The 25,044-nt window shown below is 36.2% G+C and overlaps 1 protein-coding gene across 1 annotated transcript in view; it reads left to right on the plus strand.

Annotated features, from left to right (window-relative positions):
- STXBP5L (syntaxin binding protein 5L) overlaps positions 1-25,044 on the plus strand; it is a 185,514-nt gene that overhangs the window by 123,523 nt on the left and 36,947 nt on the right. Inside the window, exons 15-19 of the mRNA XM_059838097.1 lie at positions 1,111-1,328; positions 4,553-4,725; positions 9,087-9,212; positions 13,062-13,213; positions 21,720-21,785. Coding sequence (XP_059694080.1) covers positions 1,111-1,328; positions 4,553-4,725; positions 9,087-9,212; positions 13,062-13,213; positions 21,720-21,785 — 735 coding nt within the window. The remainder of the gene's footprint in view (positions 1-1,110; positions 1,329-4,552; positions 4,726-9,086; positions 9,213-13,061; positions 13,214-21,719; positions 21,786-25,044) is intronic.

Below are 25,044 nucleotides of genomic sequence, written 5' to 3' on the forward strand. Positions count from 1 at the left end.
CTGATTGGAAATGCCACTCTAGATTTGCTACTGGCACTAACTGGCAACCTGAATCCTCTTTACTTGCCACTGAGAGCAGGAAGAATTATGTATTTATTGTAGAAGCAGTTATTGTAATTTGTGAAATTCCGAAGTGCTTTATGTGGTAAAACCTTTTAAAACATTAAAAACTGTGTATGCTAAACCTCCTGGAATATATCTGCACTGCCAAACAAAAATGTAATTTTGCTGTGTTCATCATCTGGTTACATTAACTAAAACACTGTCCTTTCATATTCCTGTTGCTCTTGTTACACAAGCTGGCCAGGCTGAGCTACCACAATTACACTGACATAAGGCAGCAGCTTTGCCTTTGTGAATATGCACACCTTTATAGGTGCTGAGCCTGACTGGCTTTTTCTGATATTATGCAGTTACTGATTAATGCCACTGAGAAACCAATGTAAAAGTAGTAAAAACAAGGAAGAATGCAAAACATAATGGGGTGAATTGTCACCCCTCCTTTACTTCTGGAAATTGCTGAAGTGGAGTTCTAATCTCAATAAAAGCTTCTGGATACTAGGATTTTATATGCAGGTATAAATACAGATCTACATGTTAGTCATGAAACTCAAAACATTTTTGAACTCCTATTACTTCAGAAGAATTTTGTGTTGACCAGGCCACCAGTATGCTTTCCTAATGTTTTTTCTTGAATTGCCATATACTCTTTACATTCTATCAAGACATAACCTCAGACCAATGAAATCTTAGTTTCACATTTCTTTAGGAAAGTATCAATATGATCAGAGCCTCTCTATAGCACTGATTACAAGCCTAATTATGGACACAATGATTTACACCTTTGACACCCTTCCCCAGAAAGTACTAAGAATTATTTCACAAATACCCTTCTGAAAAGTATTAACTACATATCCTACCTGTAATGTGTACCAGAACAGTATCTGTATTGTTGTCCTGGTTTGGACAATTGCATAATACACATCTTCTCCTCTTAGGCTTTCCTAAGATTCCTTGTTATGCCACAACTGAGAAGAAAGTGGGAACTGAGGAATTTTATAGCTGATTTGTTTCATGTTAGGATTTTTTATATGTTTTAATATATTCCAGTTACTCTACAGATGTTGTACAAACTAAAAACATCAAAGGTCTTTGAAAAACAGAAAGTGGGAGAAGGAAAAGCAACAGCTGAGATTGTGGAAGAAGATCCTTTTGCTGTTCAGATGATGTACTGGTGTCCTGAAAGCCGAATTTTCTGTGTGGCAGGAGTTTCTGCCTATGTGATTGTTTACAGGTTCAGCAAACATGAAGTAAATACTGAAATTGCAGTAAGTACTCATTTCACTCTCTAATAAGAGAACAATTTCTAAATCAAATTGCCTTGCTTCATCTGTGCTCAAGTACTTAAATAAAAATAGCAATCAGTATAAATGCAGGTTTAGGGACGTTCCTTTTTAAACCTTTCCAGGGAAATCTTGATCCTACTTCAGTTACTGATAAAAATCTGAGGGTTTGGGAACCTACTCTCTGCTTTCTTTTTGCTTTAGTAGTAACATACAGTGCAGCTTTCAGACATGGTTTGCTTTTAAGACTTTATGATACAGTTATCTCTGTTGTATTTACCTGGTCTAAAATTACTGTCTGCTGTATATTTTTATCAGTTAATGTATATTGTGTACATGCACAATGCTCTTTTTAACTCAAGTATTTAATCTCTTTAATTTCTGTTCATAAGGGAACTGAAAATTATCAGTGGGTTTAACAAAACAAAGAGTTGATCTTTTATTGGTTTATGCTGACGTTGTTTCCCTAAAGATGGAAACTATATGAAATGCCAGATTATTTGTCACCTTCCCTGATTATAGTTCTTTCCCATTTCACGCTATTTTAATGCTCTTTAAAAAGTTCTACTGCGGCAAAAACCTGTGTTATTTTTGGCCTCTAGCCATGTGCCATTCTGTATGGCATATTCATAACTGTAGTTATGATATTCATTAACTGTAGTTCTTCTGCTGTTTTCCACTCTTTTTTCCTCCCCTCCCGCCAGGCATTTATTAAGCTGCCTGAATGTATCGTTTCAGGAAAGGTTTAAAACTGATGAACAGTAATTTCACATTACTGACCAGCTCATGTATAATGCTGCTAAAATTACTCCATTTCAGTATTTTTACATTGTTCTACAGAAAACGCACCTTATCTTTTATTATCTATAATTTAATGTCTTTTTTCCCTGTTCTTCACTTCTCTGGCTGAATTGTATCATTACTGGTATTTTCCAAAGTGTTGTAATAGGTGCAATTTAACAGTTTCTTAGATTTCTTCTGTAATTAATAAGCATTTTTCTCTGAATATTAAATTGTGCAATCTTGGTGGCATAGTCACAGAATTCCCCTGGGTTTTCTGCATCTCTGAAATGGCCTTCTCTTTTCTTTCTGCATTTTTACTGCTGGCATTCAAGTCTTCACTCTAAATGATGGGAGGGATTTTTAATCAAAAGTATGGAATTCTTTTTTGGAATCTGTACCTGACTTTAGGCTGTGTGTTTTTGTCTGTATTGAGACTGAGATGGCCAGTCTCAGGATTTCTTTGCTGCCTGAGGCACAAAGAGCTTTATGTCCTCCCTTCCTTATCATCCAGGCTGAACTTACCTTGAGTTCAATCTCCAAATCCCAGCATTTTAAGGCCCCCACAATGGTTTCACTGCCCTGATGTCAGTGTTGTAATGTTTTTGCTGTGGCAAATGGGTAGTGTGGGGTGGGGGCTGCTCAAAGGTTGCTCCATGTAGCAGGGAAGTCTGCAGTTGAATATGCCTCAGGGGCATAGGCTGTGCCTGGAATTTCCTCAACAGAAGTACTCTTTGCATCATTTCATATCAGATACTGGAGGCAAGGAGCATGCATGAGACAATTTCTGCTTCATATCCAAACTTGGAGTCATTGCCATGCAGTTATATAAAAAGCATTTACTGCAGTTATTTTTGTTTTCTTATCTGAATCCACTTCATCCTGTCTCAAAAGGATCTATTAATTAAACATGATCACTTTCTCAGTGAGCAGTCTTTCCTCAGTGAAGCTCCTCTTCAAATCTCTTGAGAAGAAACATAGGAAAAAAGTTTACGCTCATTTGAATGTGGAAAGTGAATCAATAAACCCAGTGATGAGATCCTCCAAAAATATCTTTAGTCTGTCTTAAAATAAATCGGTTCAACATTTCTACAACCCTCCTAAGGTCCAGCCAAAGCAGGGACAAAAACAGAAGATAAATTCATAATCACGTTTTTGGCCTGAATTTTTCCTTCTCTCTTCAAATGCACAACAGCTAGAACTTAACAAAATTAATTTTAGTAGAAAAAGGAATACACACAGAAAAACATTCAAAGATGGGTGATGCCCTTCTGACATGGTAAGCGGAAGAACATACTCTACAAGAGTTACTCCAGTACTGCATAAAGATTAAACAGCATTATAAATTGTCTCAGTCAGCTGCAATTATTTCCAGATTAGATTTTCCTGAACTCAATATTTCACTCATTAGTCTTTGAAGGCAAATGTTGTTTGTAGGTTTCTTTAACTGATTCAGGCACAAAATATCCATGGATTTTGAAAGGAGAAAACAAAAGGGAAATTTTGAGAAAGGACTCTCTCTCCTGGTTGAACAGAATCTCTTTCTGAAATCTCGTGTGTTTTAGGACAATGGTTGAGAAACAGGTGACCCTTCAGTACTACTCACCTTTATCTCCCAATTCTCATGAAATTTAGCTATTTTGTTAATCTTCATTCTGGTACAGATGGTGTCTCAGTGAAAGATCACTAAGATTGAGCTTGCAGTGTCTACCTCTGCAATTACTTCTATTCCTTTGAAGGTAGCAGCACTGAAATTACTGTTCAGCTAGTAACCCCCAGACCTTGTCGCATTGAGAGCTGTACCTTGGTTTTTATTCTTTTCAAAATGCAGATTTCCTTGGACAACTCATGAGATAGAAAGAATTGTTCAGTATTTACTTACCTACATTTGAACTTCCTGTTCAGTTCCTCCCTGGAGTCCTCAGTTAATATTTCCTGAATTAGTGGAGAAAATTGTAGGGTGGTTTGGCCTCTTCTTCCCTTTCTAGACAGGCCAGAAGGAAAGCAAAAAGTAACTGGTTTAAATTTTGCTTTCTAGAATCCACCCAACTCATGTTCATTCTAAGGAACTCAGAGCTGTCTGTGCTCTGAAATCTCTGATTTCCTGGCCCCATCTATGGATAAATGAAGCTCATGTATCAGTACTATTCACACTGTTTGGCTTATCCATCCTGGATAAAACTTGTCTCCTAGAGACTCTGTTGTACAAGTAATCAGGAGGCAGAGTTGGTGATCCTTCTAGTTCCTATCTGATGTTGCTGTTACTCTGTATAAATAACAAATGACAGTATTCTTTGCCTGCAAATTATAATGATAAATGGGAGTTATTTAAAAAAAAAGAAAAAAGCACACTGATATTTATTTGAAAGTAACAGAACTTTCAGCAGCTTTCCTTATAAAATGATAACTTCACTTTTTATTTATTTAAGTCATTAGAGGTACGACTTCAGTGCGAAGTAGAAGACATCATTACTCCTGAACCAGAAACAAATCCTCCATTTCCAGATGCCTCCTCCCAGCTTCCTTCTTTAAAGAGCCTTTCAGGCAGTACCAACACTGTAGCATGTGAAGGAACGATGAAGGACAGTATCCCATGTCTTAGGTAAGTTTATGCCATTGTTTAAATATTGATCTTTCTGAAAAGCATTCTTATCTGTTAGTCAATCCATCAACTCCCAAAAAAAAGAGATTACTTGTCTGTATGTGACACAAAGGGAAGAAACCAGAATATGGAACAAATAAAATCATTAAGGCAAGATGATCAACAAGGGATTTTTGAAAGGATAGAAGTAATTGTGAAGAATATAAACTGTTACAGTGAAGGTTTGACTGTCGTTTTCCAGTGTGATCTAGGAGTACATCTTCAAGAAATTTCTGAGGGTAGTTCATGAAGAAACTTCTGTAAAAGCTGGCATGTGCAAAGCTTTCTCTTCTTGATTAATTATTACAATACTGAATTTTTTTAAATGAAAGAACTGTATGCATTTTATGGTGTGTAAGATATGGAAACTGTGTTCATACTTATGAAACAATCTTTAAAATGTATAATCATTAAACAGTTGCATGGTATGGAAGTGTATACTTGTTTAATCTTTAGAAAAAAAGCAAATTGTTTTCTGCTAGAATACATTGTCACTGTTTTGGAGAAGATTAATATGTTCTTATTATTAAGGCAGATAATTATGGATTTGAATAGCTTAAAACAGTAATTCTGTATAAAACTCTATAAAAACTGTAATTTTCCAGCAATTAGAGTGCATTGCTGACAAGAATTGCTCTCATTTTGGTGAATTCATTATTATTTTGGTCTAATTATTAATAAATCTTTTAAATGCCTCAATTATTTCAAAAGCAGTTAAAATGAACATTTCTCAATTTGCTACTTTGGGCTGCTTGGCTCCTGAAAATGGCATTAGCATTTAAAAGCAATATTGTGATATTGTCCTTGTAAAATTAACAGTATTTTTTGGCATTCTGTTCATTTGTCCATCTCATTCAGTCAGGCAATTTAACTTCAGACCTCAGTTTAATCATTAATTTGAACTATGAAAATCAACAGAAGAGGCAGAGATTAGTTACTTTAAAAATCCAAATGTGAAATCTATTTATGACATTGATATCAAGAAGAATGCAATCATTTAATCATTTCACTGGCTAAGAGTTTTGCTTAAGAGATTCTTACTTGATATTCTCTGTGAAAGAGAGGAATTGTTGATGTTGGAGGCAGAAAAGTTGTAATGAACCCACAGAGGTTCAGTTTGTTACTTTTTAGAAGTTTTCTTATCTCAAATAATCTCAGATTAAGCTGGCCAATAGATTTTTGTCAAATTTTAGACAAGGTAACTGTAATCTTATTTTGACTGAGAAGTGATTTTTCAAAATCAGAGTAATTATACCACTAGAACTGCTGGCACACTCCTACATTTAGATAAAAATATACTTATGAATACTATTATCCTTCTCAGGAAAGACATATAAATATCTGTACTTTCCCCCCAAACCTTAGCTGGGTCTACAGGCCTTGTCTGTCTAAGAACCTCTGATCTAAACAGAAATATGGTGGGAAAATGAAAATAGTGCTGAAAACACTGGAAAAAAACCAGTAAAGACCAGGGTGTTGCTGTTGACTTTATATGTAAGTCATTCAGGTGGGCAGCAGGATAGAATCTAAAATAGAACAACATTAATGTAAAGCTGCAACCAGCTGCACATAGAGGCTGAGTGCACAGCTTGAACTATTTTGATAATGCACATAACATTTTGCACACATACATAACTGGCTCCATTATGTTTATTTTCATGTCTGCTTCTCAACATTTTTACAGCAAATGAATGGCACTCCACACTACATAATTTTTTCTAGCCAGAAGTCAGAATGACTGAATGTGTTTGTGAACAGCTACTAGGAAGAAAGTAATTGAAGGGACTGAATTAATGAAAACTTGACACTTTTCTCAAATCAAAAGTAACTGTTACCAAGAGAGGCAGGCAGCAGTATGGAATAAATATTGTTCTTCAGAAATATATTGTTGCTTCTTTCAGAAGATTTTGCAGTGAAACAGGCAGCTCTAATAACCTAAGAAACCAATGGATTTGTGATTATGCAGATAAATACTTTTGATGTAAATGCAGGTATCATAAAGCTGAACCCAGAATGTCAGTCTTTGTTCTCAGACTTCTAGTATCATCCCAAAATTAGGTCATTCAAGGGATTTGACAGTAGCTTCAAGTAACTCCAAAGTGATAAGGAACTGTGAATATCTTGCTGAAAAAAACTAAAAACCAAAACTTTGCAACAATGAAATTCAGTGTAGCATAACAAGACTGTGTCAAGGAAATCACTGAAATGTCTACATACCTTCTGCTCATACTCCTGCAGTCTGTTTAGGCTTTTCTTATAAACACTTTAGATAAAAAGCTATCCAAAACAAGGTGCAGAACTGAATATCTGCATTACTGTTTAAGCAGGATGCTTAGGGAAAAAAGAGGAACAGCTCAAAGATTCTTAAGCAGAAAGATGTCACAGAAACATGGGAATGACAACCTGAATCATTAAATCTGAAATTATTTTATTCCATTATTATAGTCTTTCACCACCTACAGTTTATTATATGCTTAGAGAAAATCCCTGTGAAATAATACCCATTTTTATCAAAGCACATCCTCAAATTTATAGTGAAAAATATTTAGAGGGAAACATGTTTGCTTTTTTGCCCCTCAAGTGACAGCAATCCAAAAGAAAACTTAGAAGGTGCTTGAAGTCCTCTAATTTTTTTCAGGATGCCATTAAAAACACATTGGAAAAGTAATACCACATTAAAAAATTACATGTTTTAGAAGTTCAGAATTACTTCTGCAGCCATTGTCAGTCTCATGGTAGCTTGTTTAGAGGAAGGAAAAAGATACTTGCTTTGACAGATACTTGTTGGAGCAGCATGCTTGCCTCTTGTATTCTGCCACACCATCAGTTATACATTAGAAAATATGGATGTAAAGCTCAGCTGAAAGGGCATTAGACTATGTCCTGATTCTTGGATTTCATTTACCTGTTCTATATCTTTCTAAAATTTTTAAGGGCAGGAGCAGAAAATGGAAAATGGAGTACAAGATGGAAAGACCACCACTATTATGCCTCTTAAAGGCTTATCCACAGACATTAGAAGTTGAAGGGCTCCATCACAAAAATACTCTAAAAGACTGTTTGTAAAATATTCAGCTTCTGCTTGCTGTGAAGTTTCTGTGAAAATAATACATCTTACTGTATACAACTCTTGTCTGTAGTTTCAGTTTATCCTGGTCTCAAAGGACCCCTCTCCCTTGGCAGCTTGAAGTTCACAGATGTTCACACCTTTGTTCTCAGCACGAATACTCTTGGGTAATCCAGGACTTGCTTCTTTAAGGTTATGAATAGCATCACTTCAAAAATGCTCGTGGCTATGTATCATATGAACAAAGAAAAGGGCAAAGCTTTAGTGCCAGCAGAACAGGTCAGAAGTTGCAAAACTCTATCGATAGAAAACAACAATACAAAGCTATTGCCAACTGTAGCGGGTCGAGCACTTGCTGAACTGCACTGTCACGTCTTTCCTACAACAATATCCAAGCCAAGTGCCTGATTACTGCTCCAGACAAATACACATGTAAGGTCTGAAGAGTACTACAGGGAAAAGAAATAGAACAGTGAGTGTGCCAAGCTCCTGTTAAGGAAATGCATTTAGAGGATAGATGAGGAATGACTTTCTCATGAAGTATACTGCCCTATTTTATGCCTATGTGCAAAGGGGTGCAATACAAGCACTCTCACCAGTAACAGGTACAGTGAAAATGCACTGACTAGTGGGTTTTACCTGTAAATTACTACTACAGCGTGAATGTACTAACGACTAACATGCATCCCTCAAAGTATTGCTATTATTGCATAATGTTTTCTTCCAGCATACCCCACATTGTTGTACCACTCAAAAAAGCACATAAAGCAGTCATACAGAGGTATTCACCTCTTACACTTCCCCTTAAAATGTACACCTCACTACCTGCTTTGCAAGTCACTGAACTTGCCATAACACAGTAGGAACAGGTGTTAATACTTATATCAGATTTGGTGTAGGAACCATTCATTCACATATTAGGTGAGTATACTCCTAGAAGTTAAACAGGACTTGTTTGCACTACATGGACAAATAGATTTGTCAAGTCCGTAACTTTTTAATATGCTCTGGTGAGGACCACTTCAGAAAGGTATATCTTCTCATCTTCTCATCTTCTCATCTTCTCTTGCCTCTTTACATTTTTCTGTCAGGCTTTGCTTCATAAGACAAAAGTTCCAAATACACAGAAATGCCCTTTTTCAAAGTCTCAAAATAAACTATTTTAGGTTTTCTGTTCAAGTTGACAATTCATAATTATGCTTTTCATGGCCCAGTGTTTGTTTGTTTGTTCTTATTTTGTACGTCTTCTTCTTAGCGTTAAGGCTCGACCTGTGCGGATGCCTCCTGGCTACCAGGCAGATCTGGTTATCCAGTTGGTGTGGGTGGATGGTGAGCCTCCACAACAGATTACCAGTCTTGCTGTAAACTCTGCTTATGGACTGTAAGTAACTCAGAATTAAGGTTGCATTGATTTATTGTTTGTTGCGCTAAATCAAGTTTTCCAACTATACTTTGAAATTTCCCACAGACAATTAAGGTCAAAGCAAAGTATTCAAAAGATGCTGTAAATCAGATTCTTGGGGGAAAGTTGTTTGAACTGACACAGAGATTGTAATATGGGATGTTAAACTGCTATTCTTGCCAATATTTTTACTAATCCTATTTAAAAGACTGAATCTTTTCACATAATTCTTTCCATCCTTTCAAATAAGATCTAATTGCACTTCAAATCTGTAATTTTCAAAGTTATTTTAAAAGGTTCACCAAGGTGCAATGCATTTAGTGGAAAATGGTGAAGTGATTAACTGTTAAATACCATTTTTCATTACATCATATTTTAGTTGGAAATTGTCTTCTGAGAGCAGCATTTTTATGTCTGTGCTAATGTCTGCTTGCACAAGAATCGGTGACCTGAAACTGAGGATTGAATAAGGAACATTTAAATACTGTATTCTGGATGGCAATGCAAATGAGTGTGTGCAATTGTTTCCTCAGGTGCAGTTTATTTGCAAATTTTTAATGTTTTCTCTTACTGAGAGTCACCTGATACATTAAAATGGTTTTCCCTGTAGGTGTTACTCCAATAAAACTATTGGCTGTAATTGGTGTTAGGTGCTGACTCCTGCTGATTTTCAGTAAGTCACTGGACTCTTTTCAGAGACTTAGGCCATTTAATGCAGAGTTTTTACATTCCTGCAAAAATACTGTCTTCTGGGGGCTGTTTTTTCAAGTTTTCAGCCTGAATTTCTAGACTGTTTCCTATTAATGAATTCTAGGAGTTTCTTTTCTTTACCGTACCTTGATACATTTGTCCCTTGTGCAGATTGTCAGGTTTTGCTCCCCTGCAGGTCTCAGACCTCAAGGCAGCATCTGAATAATCACACCCTTCTGTCACTTGTAAACTATTCTGATAGGTTGTGGTTCTCCTAATGGTCACAGTGGTTTCCTAAACCACTGATTGATTCAATCAAGTGCTTTAAATAGTTTCATTTGCTAGGAGCAATAATAGATTCTGGGACAGCCTCCTTTAAAACACCATAAGCTAAGTACAAGAGTGTTTCAGAAATAAATGCATGTATGAATAAAGAAGGCTGATAACCTGAATTTAACTTTCCTACAAAATCTACCCAAGAAAGGTCTTTTTCCTTACATTTTTTTCTCCAGACTCTCTTCTCTCTTCCTTTCTCTTGTTGCTCTTAACTTTTTCCTCAGGCCTATGACAAGGCACAGTCCTTTCTTTCATCAGAATTTTGTTTACTACTTTGTCACCTGTTATCTATCCTCACCATGTGGAAAAACCTATTCCACTTCAGCATGAAGCCTGAGAGCACGTAGTTTTTGCCATGCTAATTGTAGAGTTATTTGGGTCATCTTTTGCCTAATTTTTCTTCATATACCAGCCAGTTTAACTAGGTCAAAGACATAAAATGGTGTGTGTTCTGGAGAGTCTGTTTCCAGTATTCTTTTAATTAAGTTACTATGATTTCTGGAACTGTTATACTGCAGCCATGAAACAGAAATGAAGTGAGATGCAAAAGAAAACCTTTATTCCCAGCAAAGATGAAAGACTTCAGACTGAAAAATTTTATTTAATGTAATTGGTTTACTTATAACAGTACCAAGGCTACAAATTAAAAGTATTAACACCTGTTTTATTTATGTTGAAATGAATCATCAAAAACTTCTTCATGTTATCTTGCAAAAATGCTTCAATTACAACTGAAGAATTAGGTTAACCTTGAGGAACAAGGTTAAATACAAATAATAAATTTGTTTTAAGTAGATTCTGTTGGACTGAAAGCAGTGACTGAAAATTTATTACTGGCTCATGGGGTAACAGTTTTCAGCTAGTCTGCATATTAATTGTCCAGAAATGTCTGATGAGGGTATTATGACAGAGAAAACCCTCATCAAACATGATGAAAGATACCAACAGAACAGGACATCACCTAGCAACTAATTCTGTTCATTGCTCAAAATTCAGAAATTCATTTTGGTTTTGATTTCATAAGGACTTGGGTCTTAGCTATTTATCTTAAGCTTTGCTAATAGTAATGGCCATCTAGATTTTTTTATCCATCCTCAGAAGCGTTATTAATGAGCAACTTTGAATTCTTTTTTAAACTAATTTGTTTGGGTATAAGAAATATTAGATCCATGCTTGTGTGTGACATTCGAGGAGTTTAGAAAAATACAGACCAGGAAATGATACATTTTGTTAATTTGCTGACCAGAGGTGTGAATGATCACTTGCTCTTCTGGTGACTGTGTTTTTGAAAATTAATAAATCTCAGGTTAATAATTTTCAAAGTGCAGATGACCGTTTTTTCCCCTAAACTATTAATAGATGAGATTGACACTTGTCATTTGTATTTTTTTTTCCTCCTCCCAGAATGCAGTAACTTATGAACACATACAATCAATCCTCTCTTAGTCTAAAACCATTACTCCCATTCACACGAGCCATTTTCTTAAGCTTGTCCAGGTCCTTCTGGATGGTACTTGTCCCTCAGATGCATCTCAGCTTGGTGCTGTCTGCAAATTTACTGAGGGTGCCCTCCATTCCATTGTCTCTGTCACTTGTAAAGATATTAAGCTGTGCTGGTCCCAGTATGGGCCCCTGAGAGACGCCAATCAAGAAAAAAGCACCGATGGGCAAAAGTCAAAGTGCATCCATAGTACTTCCATAGATGCTGTACTGCAGTCAATGTTGAGACTAAACACAGTGTAGTAACAACCAGTAGAATTCAAGCCACTGTTGCAGGTGGTGCCTTAATTTGCTAGTTTGACAATTGAGGAAAAATAGTCTCATTCTTCTTTATGTATTACTTTTTAATTTGCTATATGGAACCCTCTTTTTTATAATAGAAGCAGTGTAAGAAAAGTTAGGAGAGAAGAAAATTTTCTATCTTTCCTGCTTTCTCTCCACCTCATTATTTTCCTTTTGCATTATTGTTTTTCCACACACAAATTCCTTTCAGGTATTTTGGAGATACATCAAGAAGAGTCAGGTGGAGATGAGTGCACAGCTCACTTTTAGTGTGAATTAAGTGCTTTTATGCTTCTGTGCAGAAAATTACAGAGCCTGATAGCAAGTGATTCTGAATGTGATTGAACATAGTTTGGGTTTTTGAGCTTCTTTGTGGTTGTACCTGCAATCCTTTCTATCTGGAATTTAAAATTGCAGTCTGATACAGAAGGAGAGATATCTTGCCCATAAATCAGGGCACCATCAAAATGCATTTGCAGAAGGATTTCAGAGGGGTTGAGACTGTTTTAACAGAAATGTATGCTGTAGATAAGCTGACAGAGTTGGAAGGAAATTTTATAAATGCTTTTCAGATTTGGGTATCTACACAATACAGCCTAATATATTTCATTTGTCATTAACATATACCTTTAAAATATTTTTACATGTATTTATACTTATATTTTAATTTATATTTGTATTTTATAAAAATGCATAACCACTTTTTAAGATCTACATCCCATTTTTAGTCCTAATTGATATCATCATCATTAGAATTATATTGTTCAATGAAGCAACGTTTAGACATTACTGCCATGTGTTTGATACAGAAAGTTGGTAAAAGTTGTAACTGCTTTCTGGAAAGTTAATTCAGAAAACAGGTTTTAAAATTCAGGTTTACAAATCTGTAAGAAATAAAAAATGTGACCTTGAGTAGTTCCTGAAGAAAAGGTTTGTGCACTATTCAGAATAATATTTATTATTGTTTTCAGGACTTAGTTACATGTTGCTAACACTTTTGAGGGACATTTCTCTTTGCAGAGTGGCTTTTGGGAACTGCAATGGTTTGGCTGTTGTGGATTTCATGCAGAAGACAGTCCTGCTGAGCATGGGCACCCTCGACCTCTATGGATCCAGTGATCCGTACCAGCGGCAGCCCCGCTCACCCCGCAAGAGCAGGCAGTTTGCTGCAGGTAGGAAATAAATCATTGTGGTTATGAGCCTGATATGTTTCTTTGGTTTTTTTGCCTGTGGCTTTTTCTAGTGCTTTTGGAATGCATGACTATTTGCCGGCCAATGGATTTTCTATAACTTGGCAAAAGAAACTTGACATGCTCTAGGTGTGGGCATTTTCTCAGAAATAAAATGTTTTATGAGTTGTTTTTTTTTTCCTTTTGGGATGGAGGTCAGCAAGTAATTCCCTTAGCTGAGTCTGTAAAAAAATCATAATGAGCAAAGCAATAAATTGTTTCTCTGGCAGTCACTTGATGTGTAGTTTGTATGCTCTTTTCTTTCTGGTTTCAATAAGTTCATACCAATAAGTAAGACTTCAATTTAAGCTTAAATGTATTTTCTGCCAGGAGTTATTCATTTGAATAGTCAGCTGTGTTTAGAGATGTGTAACACCTGGGAGGCATGTTATGTAGGTAACACAAGGAGCTCAAATTAAGCACTTCATTAGTGCTTCATTAGTGAAGTTCTTAATATAAACCCGACAAACCCATTTTAAAATTTGATGCTAAGAGGATCGCAGTAAGTCATAACTGTTGTTATGTGTTGTGTATTAGAAATATTAATACTTCAGTCGAGCTAAATTTTACCATACTTTGTTGGTTATCTAAACATTTACTTGTATAAACATTTATTTGTATGAGAAAAAGTCAGATCATCTGTTTCAAGTCTTTCCACTTGACATATTCCATAGTAACATGCAAGAGTTAGACACAATTATAAAATGTGTTTTTCACAGCTGTGAAGTTTTAGAATTCGATTTTAAAATATCTTTGAAAATGTGGAGTTTTAAATCTAACCCTAAAATTATAAAAGCAACAGATTATAGTGGGTTTATGCCATCAGCATTTTCATCAGCAGACCCTGCACTGAATCAAGTCCTACTTCTCCATAGAATTATGGGAAATATTTTTCTAATTGGGAATGTGTTTACACTCCAAACAGAAAGTAAAATCTAGAGGAAAATTTACAGAATAAAATACAAGTCTTCAGGCCTACTCCTGCTCCTGAAAGACCATTTATCTCACTTTCTATGCATTTAATCATGGCAAGCTTAGTTCCCATCTGTGCCAAGTGTTAAATATGTAAATTTGGCTCAGCTGCAGAGAGGAGGAGAGAAGAGACGAGCAGCTTCAATTTACCTTCAGCTTCTCTGTCTGGTTTCAGCCAGCCTCACAGCAGCTCCCTAAGAAATGTGAGCAGCTAGCCACAAACAGCATGCTGCAGAACTCTGTACAAAAGGTGGAGGATTGCTCATGTAGAAAAGGCTGTTATAAGCACTGTGTCACAGAGGGTTTTTCTCTGTCAGTGGCAGTCTGGGCCGATCCTTTAAGGCATCATTCCAGCTATTCAGTGCTGCCAGAATGGAGCCCACTGCAGATAAATGACCACTAAGAAGGATTGCAACTTCTAGATTGCTCACAGAAACTATGCATCTAAAAAAAGCCTCAGCTGCTTTCTCACCATCCATCCCACATCCTTTACTTTTTTGATTATTTTTCTTGTTATATCTCCCAATTGGAAGGTAAGCATCTGCTGAAATTTCTTCACCTTGGCTGTTCTAGATGCTGGTTATGATATCACTTCCTTTCACTTTAGACTGTTTTTTCTCTCTTTCCTCTGCCTGCTGCTGATGCTGGTGTACTGGCATGTTCCAAAGACAACTTTTGCATGCGTGGCCTGTCTAACTTTTATCCAGATTTAACGAAACGGATCCGTACTTCCTATCAGAGTAAGTTCTATAAAGGTTAGGCAAGAAGCTTTATAATGATTGGACTATGCCTGACTTGAACCCATGTGTTTGTGCTTTGTAATGTGTTTTTTTAAACACATTCAGCATGCATGCAAACTTATTACATTTTGTGATGTCAACCATGCTTATTTTTGACAATTACCTTGATTATGGATAAATTCTTTTCTTTAAAAAGAAAGTCAAAGAGAAAACCCCAGTGTTATATGGGACAGATTGGAACTTAGAAATTATTTTTCAACAATGTTATGTTCTTGGTGACAGTATCTTTCTTTGGTTTTATACTCATTTTCATGTACATTTGCTAATATGAAGCATTTCTTGTTTTGCAATGGCACTGTCTGTAGTTACCAATTAATTCTTCCCTTTTTTCAGAAGAACAATGTGGCTTAAAAGAGTACCCATTGAATTGGATGCTGTGAAATTTAAAATTTTAATCTTGGTTTGGTACTTAAATATTTGGCTTTGGGGAACCATCCCATGCCTCTGTTCTTTGACGGGAAATGTAAAGTGGGCATAAAAATACGTACATCAAAGAGGGCTATGAAAATTCATGTTTTTAATATCTTTAAATTTTGAGTTATACTGATATGAAACTTAAAAATTAGTATTCATCACTGCAGAATACAGTGAACAAAGCTATAATTAATTTTGCAAAAATGACTGTTCAACAGATGAGTCGTACGTATCTTAATTAACTGCAATGCTTATATGTAATTAGGTCTCTAGGATGCCTCTTTTTAAAGTACTTTTCACTGAACAACAGGATAGGCAATTTTATATTAAATATTCAGTATAGGCAGGATAAAAGAGTGGCAGTTGTTTTATCATCTCTCATAAATATAAAGTTATGTAGCTATTGAAATACATTTGTACACTTGCACAACACATTCTGTTCCATCCCTCTAGGCTGATTTCTATGACTTTATTTCATAATAGTTCATAAAAGGTGGTCTGTTTAGTTAAAAAATTAGTCCAGTTACCAATTCAGCAGTCCCAAAAAAGGTTTGGTATATGATATCTTAAAGTCTATTAGTCTGATCTTGCTAATTTCAAGTCTGTAACAGAGAGCCTGAGTGACAGACAGCAGCCAAATGTTTGGGGATTTTTTTGCCCCCTCTAAAAATTACTAAATTCAAAGGGCAAAAATTGCCAGTGTTTTCATTCAGATTTGCAAACATGGACCACAGAGTCTTTCATAGCTGAAAATGTATTATCTTGTTTCTGTCTTCATCCCCATAGTCAGAAAACTCTGCAAAATCTTTCTATGAATTATTAGTCTGAGTTCTAGGCAAGATCATTAACAGTTTAATGTCTTTTCTCAAAAATGGTTTGTTTCTTGCTTTTGTTATTTGATACTTACACAGGAGTATATATTGTATGATCTGAAAGATGCACCAAGCAGTAAGATCAAGAACAGGACTAAAATCTGTCACAGACTGAAATATCTTGCAAAGTCATTCTCAAGTTGTGCTTTGTTATATGTCTTATCTGAGAGATTAATTTTAGGATGGGTATTAAGAGGGAATTGTGAATTTTGCTTACAAGTTTATCTTCTCTCATAAAGGATGATGATGGGAAAAGTAAATTATTTTTGGGAATCATGTAGTCAAAGCCAATATTATTATGACAAAAGCAGGAGCAGTCATGTGATAACAGAAGCATTAGGTCCAAACTTTTAAGGGTTATATCAATGAAAATGGAAGTTAATGGGAAGATATGTGAGTAGCTGATTCAATTAAGTAATGAAGCAGGAACATAATTTCATGTGATCTGTTTGAGAAAATAAGACTTGCAGGTATTGAAGCCAAAGAAGAGATTATCGATGAGCAAGATACTTACATTTTTTGTTAGTCATTTTAGAGGTGATTTGCAGGAAAAGACAGTGTAATTTAGTGTCCAGCCTAATTATGAGGTTAAAGTTGACATTCAAAGATGTAACCAATATTATGGATTAGAGTATAAGAGAAGATAGTGATGCTGATAGCTCTGTTCATGTAGTAAAGAGGAAATTTCAGCACAAAAAAAAAGTTAAATTCATCTTGGCAATGTTAAGTTCCTATTTGGAACTATTTGGAAAATAGTTCCTATTTGGAACTATTTCCTATTTGGAAAATCCTGAACAGGTTTTTAGACAGACAGGATTACTACTCTAACTTGGATGGAAGAAATCTGAGTTGAAGATGTATATTTATTAATCACTAGGGATAGATATATAAAATTATTGCCATGTTTATACAAAATAATCTCTTCAAATACTGGGTCAGAGAAAGAAAGTGTTAATATTTCTTTCTGAGATGTTCTGCAACTGAGCAGGGAAAGGGGAAAAAAAGAATGAACATGTAAGAGGAAAGAAGCAATATGTTGGAGAAGAGGAAAGACGTAATTGACAATGTCAAGGACATCCAATATGCAAAGAACTGTGGTGGAATAAATGTTCTCAACTTTGGCCAATAAACCTATAGATAGCTTGATACTGGTTATATATGGAAAGTGGACTCAAATGCACCCAGAGTGGACTTAGAGCATTAAGGCAGCACATTCTCTGGTTTGGGAGGTGAAAGTGGGAAAGGGAAGCAAGGAGGGGAGAACTGTCACCAGTTCTAGCTATATACAGTGGAAGAGACTGGAACATAATTGTCCAATCAGGGAAGTAATTTGAGGAATGAAGAAGCCAGGATGAGCATAAGTGCAGAGCTGGGGATAACTTTCAGGTGTTGATGACGGTTCCATTTGCTGTAACATCTACAGCCATCTCCCTTTGTAGCAAGATCATATTACAAGCTAAATAAAATAAACTCTCTGTGCTGTACTGCACAATTATAAGGTTGCTTGGTTGTTGTTTGGTTGGTTTTCTTCTTCAGTTGGAATCAAATTTTACATGTTATTACCTGATTTTGGGTAACCTGCATTCAAATATTAAAACAAGTACATTTATTGCATCTAGAGGGATAATGTCTGCAGCAGAATATAAAAATACCAAAATGATGCAAAAGGAATTTGCATCTCCTACTAGAAATTCATACCATCTGTTGGTAGAACAAGAAAATAGTCTTTATGAAGCATCCAAAGTGTTGTCAAACCCAAAGGATGTTGATACATTGCAAAATAATTTTCATAATGAAGACTTTTCAGTGAGAAGTTTTGTTCCTCCCTCAGGCCAGTCCCTTGAGAGGGGGTGAGCAGAAGTATGGTTGGTCTGACAGGAGGATACAGAAAACTGTGTGCTGTGAGTCATTGTATATCAGTAATTGGCACTTTCATTCACACCTAAGAAGCTAATATAGGTTGAACTTAAGTGAATAGCTATATTCTGAGCTAACTAATTTCCAAAGAATGCATGCATAGATATATATATATAGGTATATTAAAACATGGTATGATAATTCAGTGTGAAGATGAGGGATTAAGGTAACACTGAGCTTACTTCTTTTATTGGCTTGTGAATTTTTATGACAATTTATTTATAATCCATTTATTTATAAGCAAAGATGTGATGGCTTTGGGGCTTTAGAGTAAATGATCGGTCTGAATCATTCAAACATACAGCTAGAAATTTCAAATTTCAAACCTAATTTTAAATTATGAGTTCAGTAAAGTTGTTACCTCATACTAGTTTTGATCCTTGAATAAAAATAAATTGAAAATCACACTAAACTTAGAAAAGTATGCATAGGACAAATCTTTAAAAGTGTTTTAATGACATATGTGATTTATTACATGTTTATGATTTGCTCAAACCAAAGCCAATTTCTTTATAATGTCCTTGGGTATATCTTCTCTCAGGTGGTTGTTCACATTGCCAGTCTTGGGTTTTTGCCTTTATTTTTACTGCTATATTCCTCTTGCTCTAGGTAGGCTTAAAATTTGCTGGGGTGGTGGTTTGGCGGGGCTAAAAATAGCTCAAATATCTTGGGGCACAAACTGCCTATAGAATTCGAAATGGAAAGTGAAAATATTTTTTAATCTAACTTCAGCAGCCGTTGTAGTCTCTCAGATATTAGAGGGAAGCTGATGTTCATGGAAATATTTATACATGGTTAATTATTGAAAATATTTAGTTTAGTTTCCTTAAAAAGGAAATGAGAGTAAAAAAAGAGCAGTAGTACAAGGAAAAGCCTGAGAGCTCACTTTCTTATCTCAAAGGGAAACATTTAGTGGAATTAAAGGTAACACAAAAAATTTGACGAATATGTGTTTATCCTTTTCAGTGAATGATGATTGAGCAATTCATTGCCCTACAACATCTTCAGAATTTAGAATTTAGCAGGATTAAAAGAGACTTTGAATAAATGGGAGTGTAATGAGCAGAACTCATTATAATATTTCAAAGCAATAAAGATTTATGGCAGGAGAAAACCTGCAAATGGAAGTGCTTAAGCAAATCTAAGTGAGATAAAGCCAATGCTCTTGTGCAGGGCACATGGTACCACTTACCTTTCACATGGGGATATACTGCACTTCTTTAAAGGCATCTGTAGGTGGTCATTGCTAGGGGTGACCGTGGCTTGACAGCAGGTCAAGGTTTGTAGAGAAGTTTATGTGTTTAACATTCTTAAATACCGTAACGTGAAATGTATCTTTTAATGTTTTATGTTGGAAATTGTGCCAAACATGAAGTAGTCATGGTTTTCTTACTGTGGTTGCTCTTGGGTGGTGCAGTTTGGTGATTTTCCTGTTTAAGTCCATAGTACCATAATTTATATTGAGATGGAATACTGTTTTTATTAACTCCATAGGAAAAAAAAAAAAACCACCAAACTATTTAGAAGCAAAGTGTGACCTGGGATTTGGTATTGTATCCAAAACCAGTGCTAATTATACAATGTTTAGAACATCCTAGGCAATATGTTAAAACTTATCAATCTCAAATAATACATTTACAAAAGAAATAGTATAAGTTTATTTATTCAAGGCCTCTGATGCTATGCAAAATTGCTCCCACTGCACCTTGCAGACAGTTCTGCAGCAAAAAATCAATTCTGTCCCAAACCTCTGGGTACATACAGAAATCTTGGGTTCAAGTGAAAGTAAAATCTGCTGTACTAGAGAGGCTTCCCAAATCATTACAGTTTCTGAATATTCTCATAACATGAAAAGTGACTGAACTTGCAATTGATCAAAATACTTTTTTTTTTCCTCACAGATTCTAACTGAAATGAAAGAAAGATTCAAATACATGTTTCAAAATAAAAAAATCTTTGTTTTTCAACAATAGTGTCTAGCTTGGCAGATCTTGTTTCTTAAGTCAGGAGCAAGTATGTTGTTAATACTGACTTAACAGAGTAAATCAGTACTGCTGGTTTTCCAAAGGGCTCTCACCATTATTCTTGCACTCCTGCATCTTCATTATTGGTAGGAGGGTTTTTTTTGTTCTGCTGCCTGGGGCTCTGGATCCTCTCCAGTTCTTATAGTAGTTCAAAAAGACATTGTAATCAAGTTGTCAGTACCTACATTAAGATTCCACTGGTTTTAATACTAAGAAAGCAAGACTGGTGACTGAGTGGCAGAATTTTCCAAAACAAGAGTGTGTATGGATTTTAGTGGTGAGGGTCTCTGAGCCTCACCTCTGAGGGTCCAGAAGCAATAAAAATTATAACATGTTCTCTTACAGAAGCCACAGTGCCCGTTTAAAGCATCCTGAAAGGTTCTTGTAGGATGTTTGATTCTCAGGATGCAGCACAAGCAGAGTGTGTGTAAATCCAGTATCAGGATGAGAGTAATGTACCCCTGGCTGTGGGCTCTGACCTGAGTGCTGTGGGTCCACCTAGCTGGCATGTGAATGTCTGGGCAGGGCTGCCTGTCAGTGCCAGGTAGTCAATGGTATGGAGTGCCAGAGCTCCTCTAACAAGGGTGAGCCACAGGGCATAACAGATACATAGAAAGGGTGCAATTGAATAGGTGTGGCCATGCCCAGCTAGCTCATGGTAAAAGATAGAGTGAGCTCAGACTTTCCCTCCCCACCATGCCAAAGGCATATTTGAACTTGGAACATTCAACCTGTGCCAAAGATGGATCTTAGTTTGCTCACAGAAACAAGCTCGAGTTTATGCAGTACAGACTAGGATTGCTTTCTTTGGTGCTGTCTTCCATGTAGGTGGAGTTCCTGACAAATATATATATATATATATATATATATATATATATATATATATACACACCATGTATAAAGTATGTTTTCAGAAAATTTAGTGTCACACTCAGCCAGCATTATCAATGCTTCTGTGTCCTTTAAAATGACCTATCTTGTGTGAACTCATGAAAATTCTAATATTGCACAGTAGCGGTAATCTTACTTTTTTTCTTCCCCTCTTTTTAAGATTTCCTCCCTGCATTATGCAGCAGTTGAAAGCACAGAGCTGATTCCACATCAGATTGACAGGGATGAATGAGTTTGAGTCATCACAGACTTTTAAATTTTAAACTATACTTACTTGTTTTCTTTTGTTAGGTACAGTCACTCTTTTCTATCCTGAGGCACTCGGAAAACAAATCTGAGTTAACAAGAGGTGTGATTTTATTATTTTTTTTTTTTAACCAAGCCTAAATTGCTGCAGTGACAGCCTGATAACTGCACTTATCTGAAATAGATTATTTCCCTCTCATTTCACACCATTCCTTTCTCCAAATTGACTTTAAAGTGCAGAATATCATCAACCAAGAAAGTTGAAGCATGCCCTGTTAGATTGTAACTTAACTCTTTAACTCCATTTTTTCAGGCCTGACTGAACTCAGTGACAGTCCAGTTTCCCTGGAGCTTGAGCGTTGCAAGTCTCCCACTTCAGGTAAAGGTGATTGGCTTCTCTTCCTGCAGTCTGTATAAGCCATTCATGTCATGCATCGCTGTGTTTCATTAATCCCTAAGAAGTGAAGTGCATAGTTCCAAAGAGAAGAAATTAGTAGAGAAGCGCTTTTTACGTAGCACAGTAAAATCCTAAGTCTGTTTCCTTAAGGAAAACTTAAATTTGTATGTGGTGCATCTTGAGGTGAACAGTGTGAAAACATTTGAAGTAACAGGATCATGCAGGTATATTCCTATAACCTCCTATAAGAAGCTTGTTTCTCTGTTTTCTTTAAAGGCTTTCTAAGTTTTTTTACAGTAGGGAGTCCTTGTAATTCTATGTGTATATATTATGCGTACGTGTACATGAAGAAATTATTTGAAATCAGCAATATGGAGATGGTAAATTTTAGCCATTAGAACCCCAGTGCCTGATTTACATAATTTACAATGAAAGCAGAACCTCAGATAAAAATATCTGCTTATGAGCCAGGGCAAGGAAATCTTGGCCACACAAAAATTCATAAATGTTTCCCATTTTGCCCATAGTCCTTCAGAAGGTGGAATTCGTCCATTCCTAGAGACCTTTTCAGCAAGTGCTAGTCTTCATTGATCTCTTTAATGGGAGTTCACTGTCTTAAAGATGGTTGCTAAGAGCTGTTTTCTAGTAGCTGGATTTTAAATGTTATGGAAAATAAGGAGGTGTAGCTGTGATACATTCGTTTTGCTTGTGGTATGCATATCACACTTCTTTTCCTTGTAGTTTGGTAAGTATTGATAGATATTTTTCCCCCTTAGTTATGGTAACAAATACCCACAAGTCTGCAATTCAAATTCTCTGTTATTGTTTCACATATTTTATATCATAATAACAGGATACATTAATCCTGAATGAAAGCCAGTAATTAGTAATTAGAAAATGCTGAAACTAATAAAACTGTTTCCCTACACAGTAAGAGCTAAAACAAAACAGCTGCTTTCAAATATGTATTTCCTTGTACTATTTGCAACCCAAAATCTGTAGATACAGAGATATCCAAGTGAAATAGACTGTAATGGTATTGGTATAAAACTAGGAGCTCAAATCCTTGAGCAGGGCCTCAGAAACTCATGATATAGGCTTTAAAATAAAACATTTGATAACTCAGTTATAATTAGATTATTTATTTTGTGGCTTGCTGGGATTCAACTTTTCACTTTTCTCTTCAGAAATGAGCTAAAACCTTTTCTTTTCACTGAAAGCTAAGAGATGACTGACTTGGTAACCATATGTGCATATTCTTAGTTTTATAATGATGAGTGTCTCCTATAACACTTTACTTTTTCTGCAGTTAACTTCAATTTTTCATTCTGCTAGGGCTCAAAAATAGCTTTCTTAGATAAATCTGAGGTAATTTGCTCCAAAATTTATTCTGCTTTTTTCTGTTTTGGAGATATTCAGCAGGGAAAACATGGCATATTTATGGGTGTTTTCTATTTTAGCACTTTCATGTTGTTTTCCAAGCTAAATTTATAGTTTTAAAATGTGAAATCAGGTGCAGTTTTGTAGGAAGTAACTATTATTAGAACTACTTTTTAAAACAAGAAGTTTCTTTTACTGTGACTGATATTAATTATTTTTATTTAATTATTGCAAAATTTACTTAATATTGCTTCTACATACCTGCTGTAAAATGGGGCAGAATCCAACCTAGTCACTTGGAATAAGTGACCTCAAAACTGCATCCTCCAAAACATGGAGTGGAACTAATCCTGTGCTTAACCAGCACAGCCTCACACCCACACCAGCCTTCTCACTGACTAATGTTTCTTGCTCATAGAGCACAGCTACATACTTATGGATCTGTCAGGCAGGATCCTTCCACTTCCAGCCTTGCCTTTATCTGTTTAAAGTCCATGGCACACGAGCTCTGCAGTGGAAGTGTGCTGTGTTCCGAAAGAGCCCCATGATCTTTGTGTTTGTAAAACCACTGACTGCATTCCTCTGCTGAAAACAAACCAAGACTTGCTCCTTCAGAAATTTAGCAAAACCAGGAAGAACACTTGAACTGCTCTGTGAAGTGGTTCAGTTTGCTGCCCAGTGGAGGAGGGCCTGCTGGGTATGACTACATGAGTTTGCAAAGACGGAACAGAGTTTGATTTGTAGCTGTTCATTCTGGTTGCAAGAGCGCATCAACATCAGTTCTTCACCCAGCGGGGAAGCTCATCCCAGGTGCTGGCCTGGCGTGTGCCATACATAGACAAAGTACAAACTGCTGGAGGGCATGAGTCTAGATGGCAAACACTGCACACGTGATGGAAGGCATAGTGGTGAGCATCTTCATCCTTAGCTCCACCAGAAGGGCAATGATTTGAGGAACAGCATTGCTGTGCTCACTTGCGTACTCTGAGATTCCCAAGACAGTGCCTAGGAAGAATCCCCAGGGCACACTAATTGCCAGTGTAGACATGAGTAGTTCTAGATCTGAGAGAGCCATTAGTAGCTTAGTCAGATTTTTGTTCCAGTCAGGCCATAAGAGCAGTGTAGGTAAAGGCTTCTTGGAGAACTTGAAAAACCTCCTGCCTCCTCATCTCTTGGTCTGATGTTGAACATTGCTTAGACTGCCTGAACTGTATGTTTCCATGAAAAATTGATTATGCCTGTAACATTCTAGTGCTTGGCAATGTTTTAACCTATGACTAAATTTCCGCAGAGACAGCCTAGGTCAACTCAGTAATTTGGCTGTGTTGTTTTTCTTCTCCCTGCCTCAAAGCAGCATTAGGCATTTGTGTGTTCTATCATTGATACAAGCGATGGAGCACTGAGCACGAGACTCAGGGCTAAAGAGTACTCCTTATTTCACATGCAGGGCTAGTACATAATTCAGAACAAATCCTACTTCTTCATTAAGTAATTTTTAACTTGGTTCACAAGACTGTCTTCTCAGATGTTCCTCCTGTGCTACTTACTAAAACATGACTTTACAGATGATGCAATTGAAAAATCAGATTCCCGTTCTGAACACTGTTCAGAATAGGACATAAAATTAACCCATTTGATTAAAAGTTTTCTGAAATGCACAGTGCCACACAGAGGTTAGCAGCAAGTGAAGAAATAGCAACCTTGCTTTCTAAGAGTGGTAGGCAGAGGAGAGGAATAATCTTCCTTAACCGCTGGTATTTTAATTAAACTAGTATTTAAACACTATAGTGGTGCGTTTACAACACTATAAAGGAAAAGAAGAAGTTAGTACGGCCATTTGTAAGACTCTGCTGATTTTTGA

This window comes from Haemorhous mexicanus, chromosome 2 (genome assembly GCF_027477595.1).
Source record: "Haemorhous mexicanus isolate bHaeMex1 chromosome 2, bHaeMex1.pri, whole genome shotgun sequence".
In the NCBI taxonomy this organism is placed as follows: domain Eukaryota; kingdom Metazoa; phylum Chordata; class Aves; order Passeriformes; family Fringillidae; genus Haemorhous; species Haemorhous mexicanus.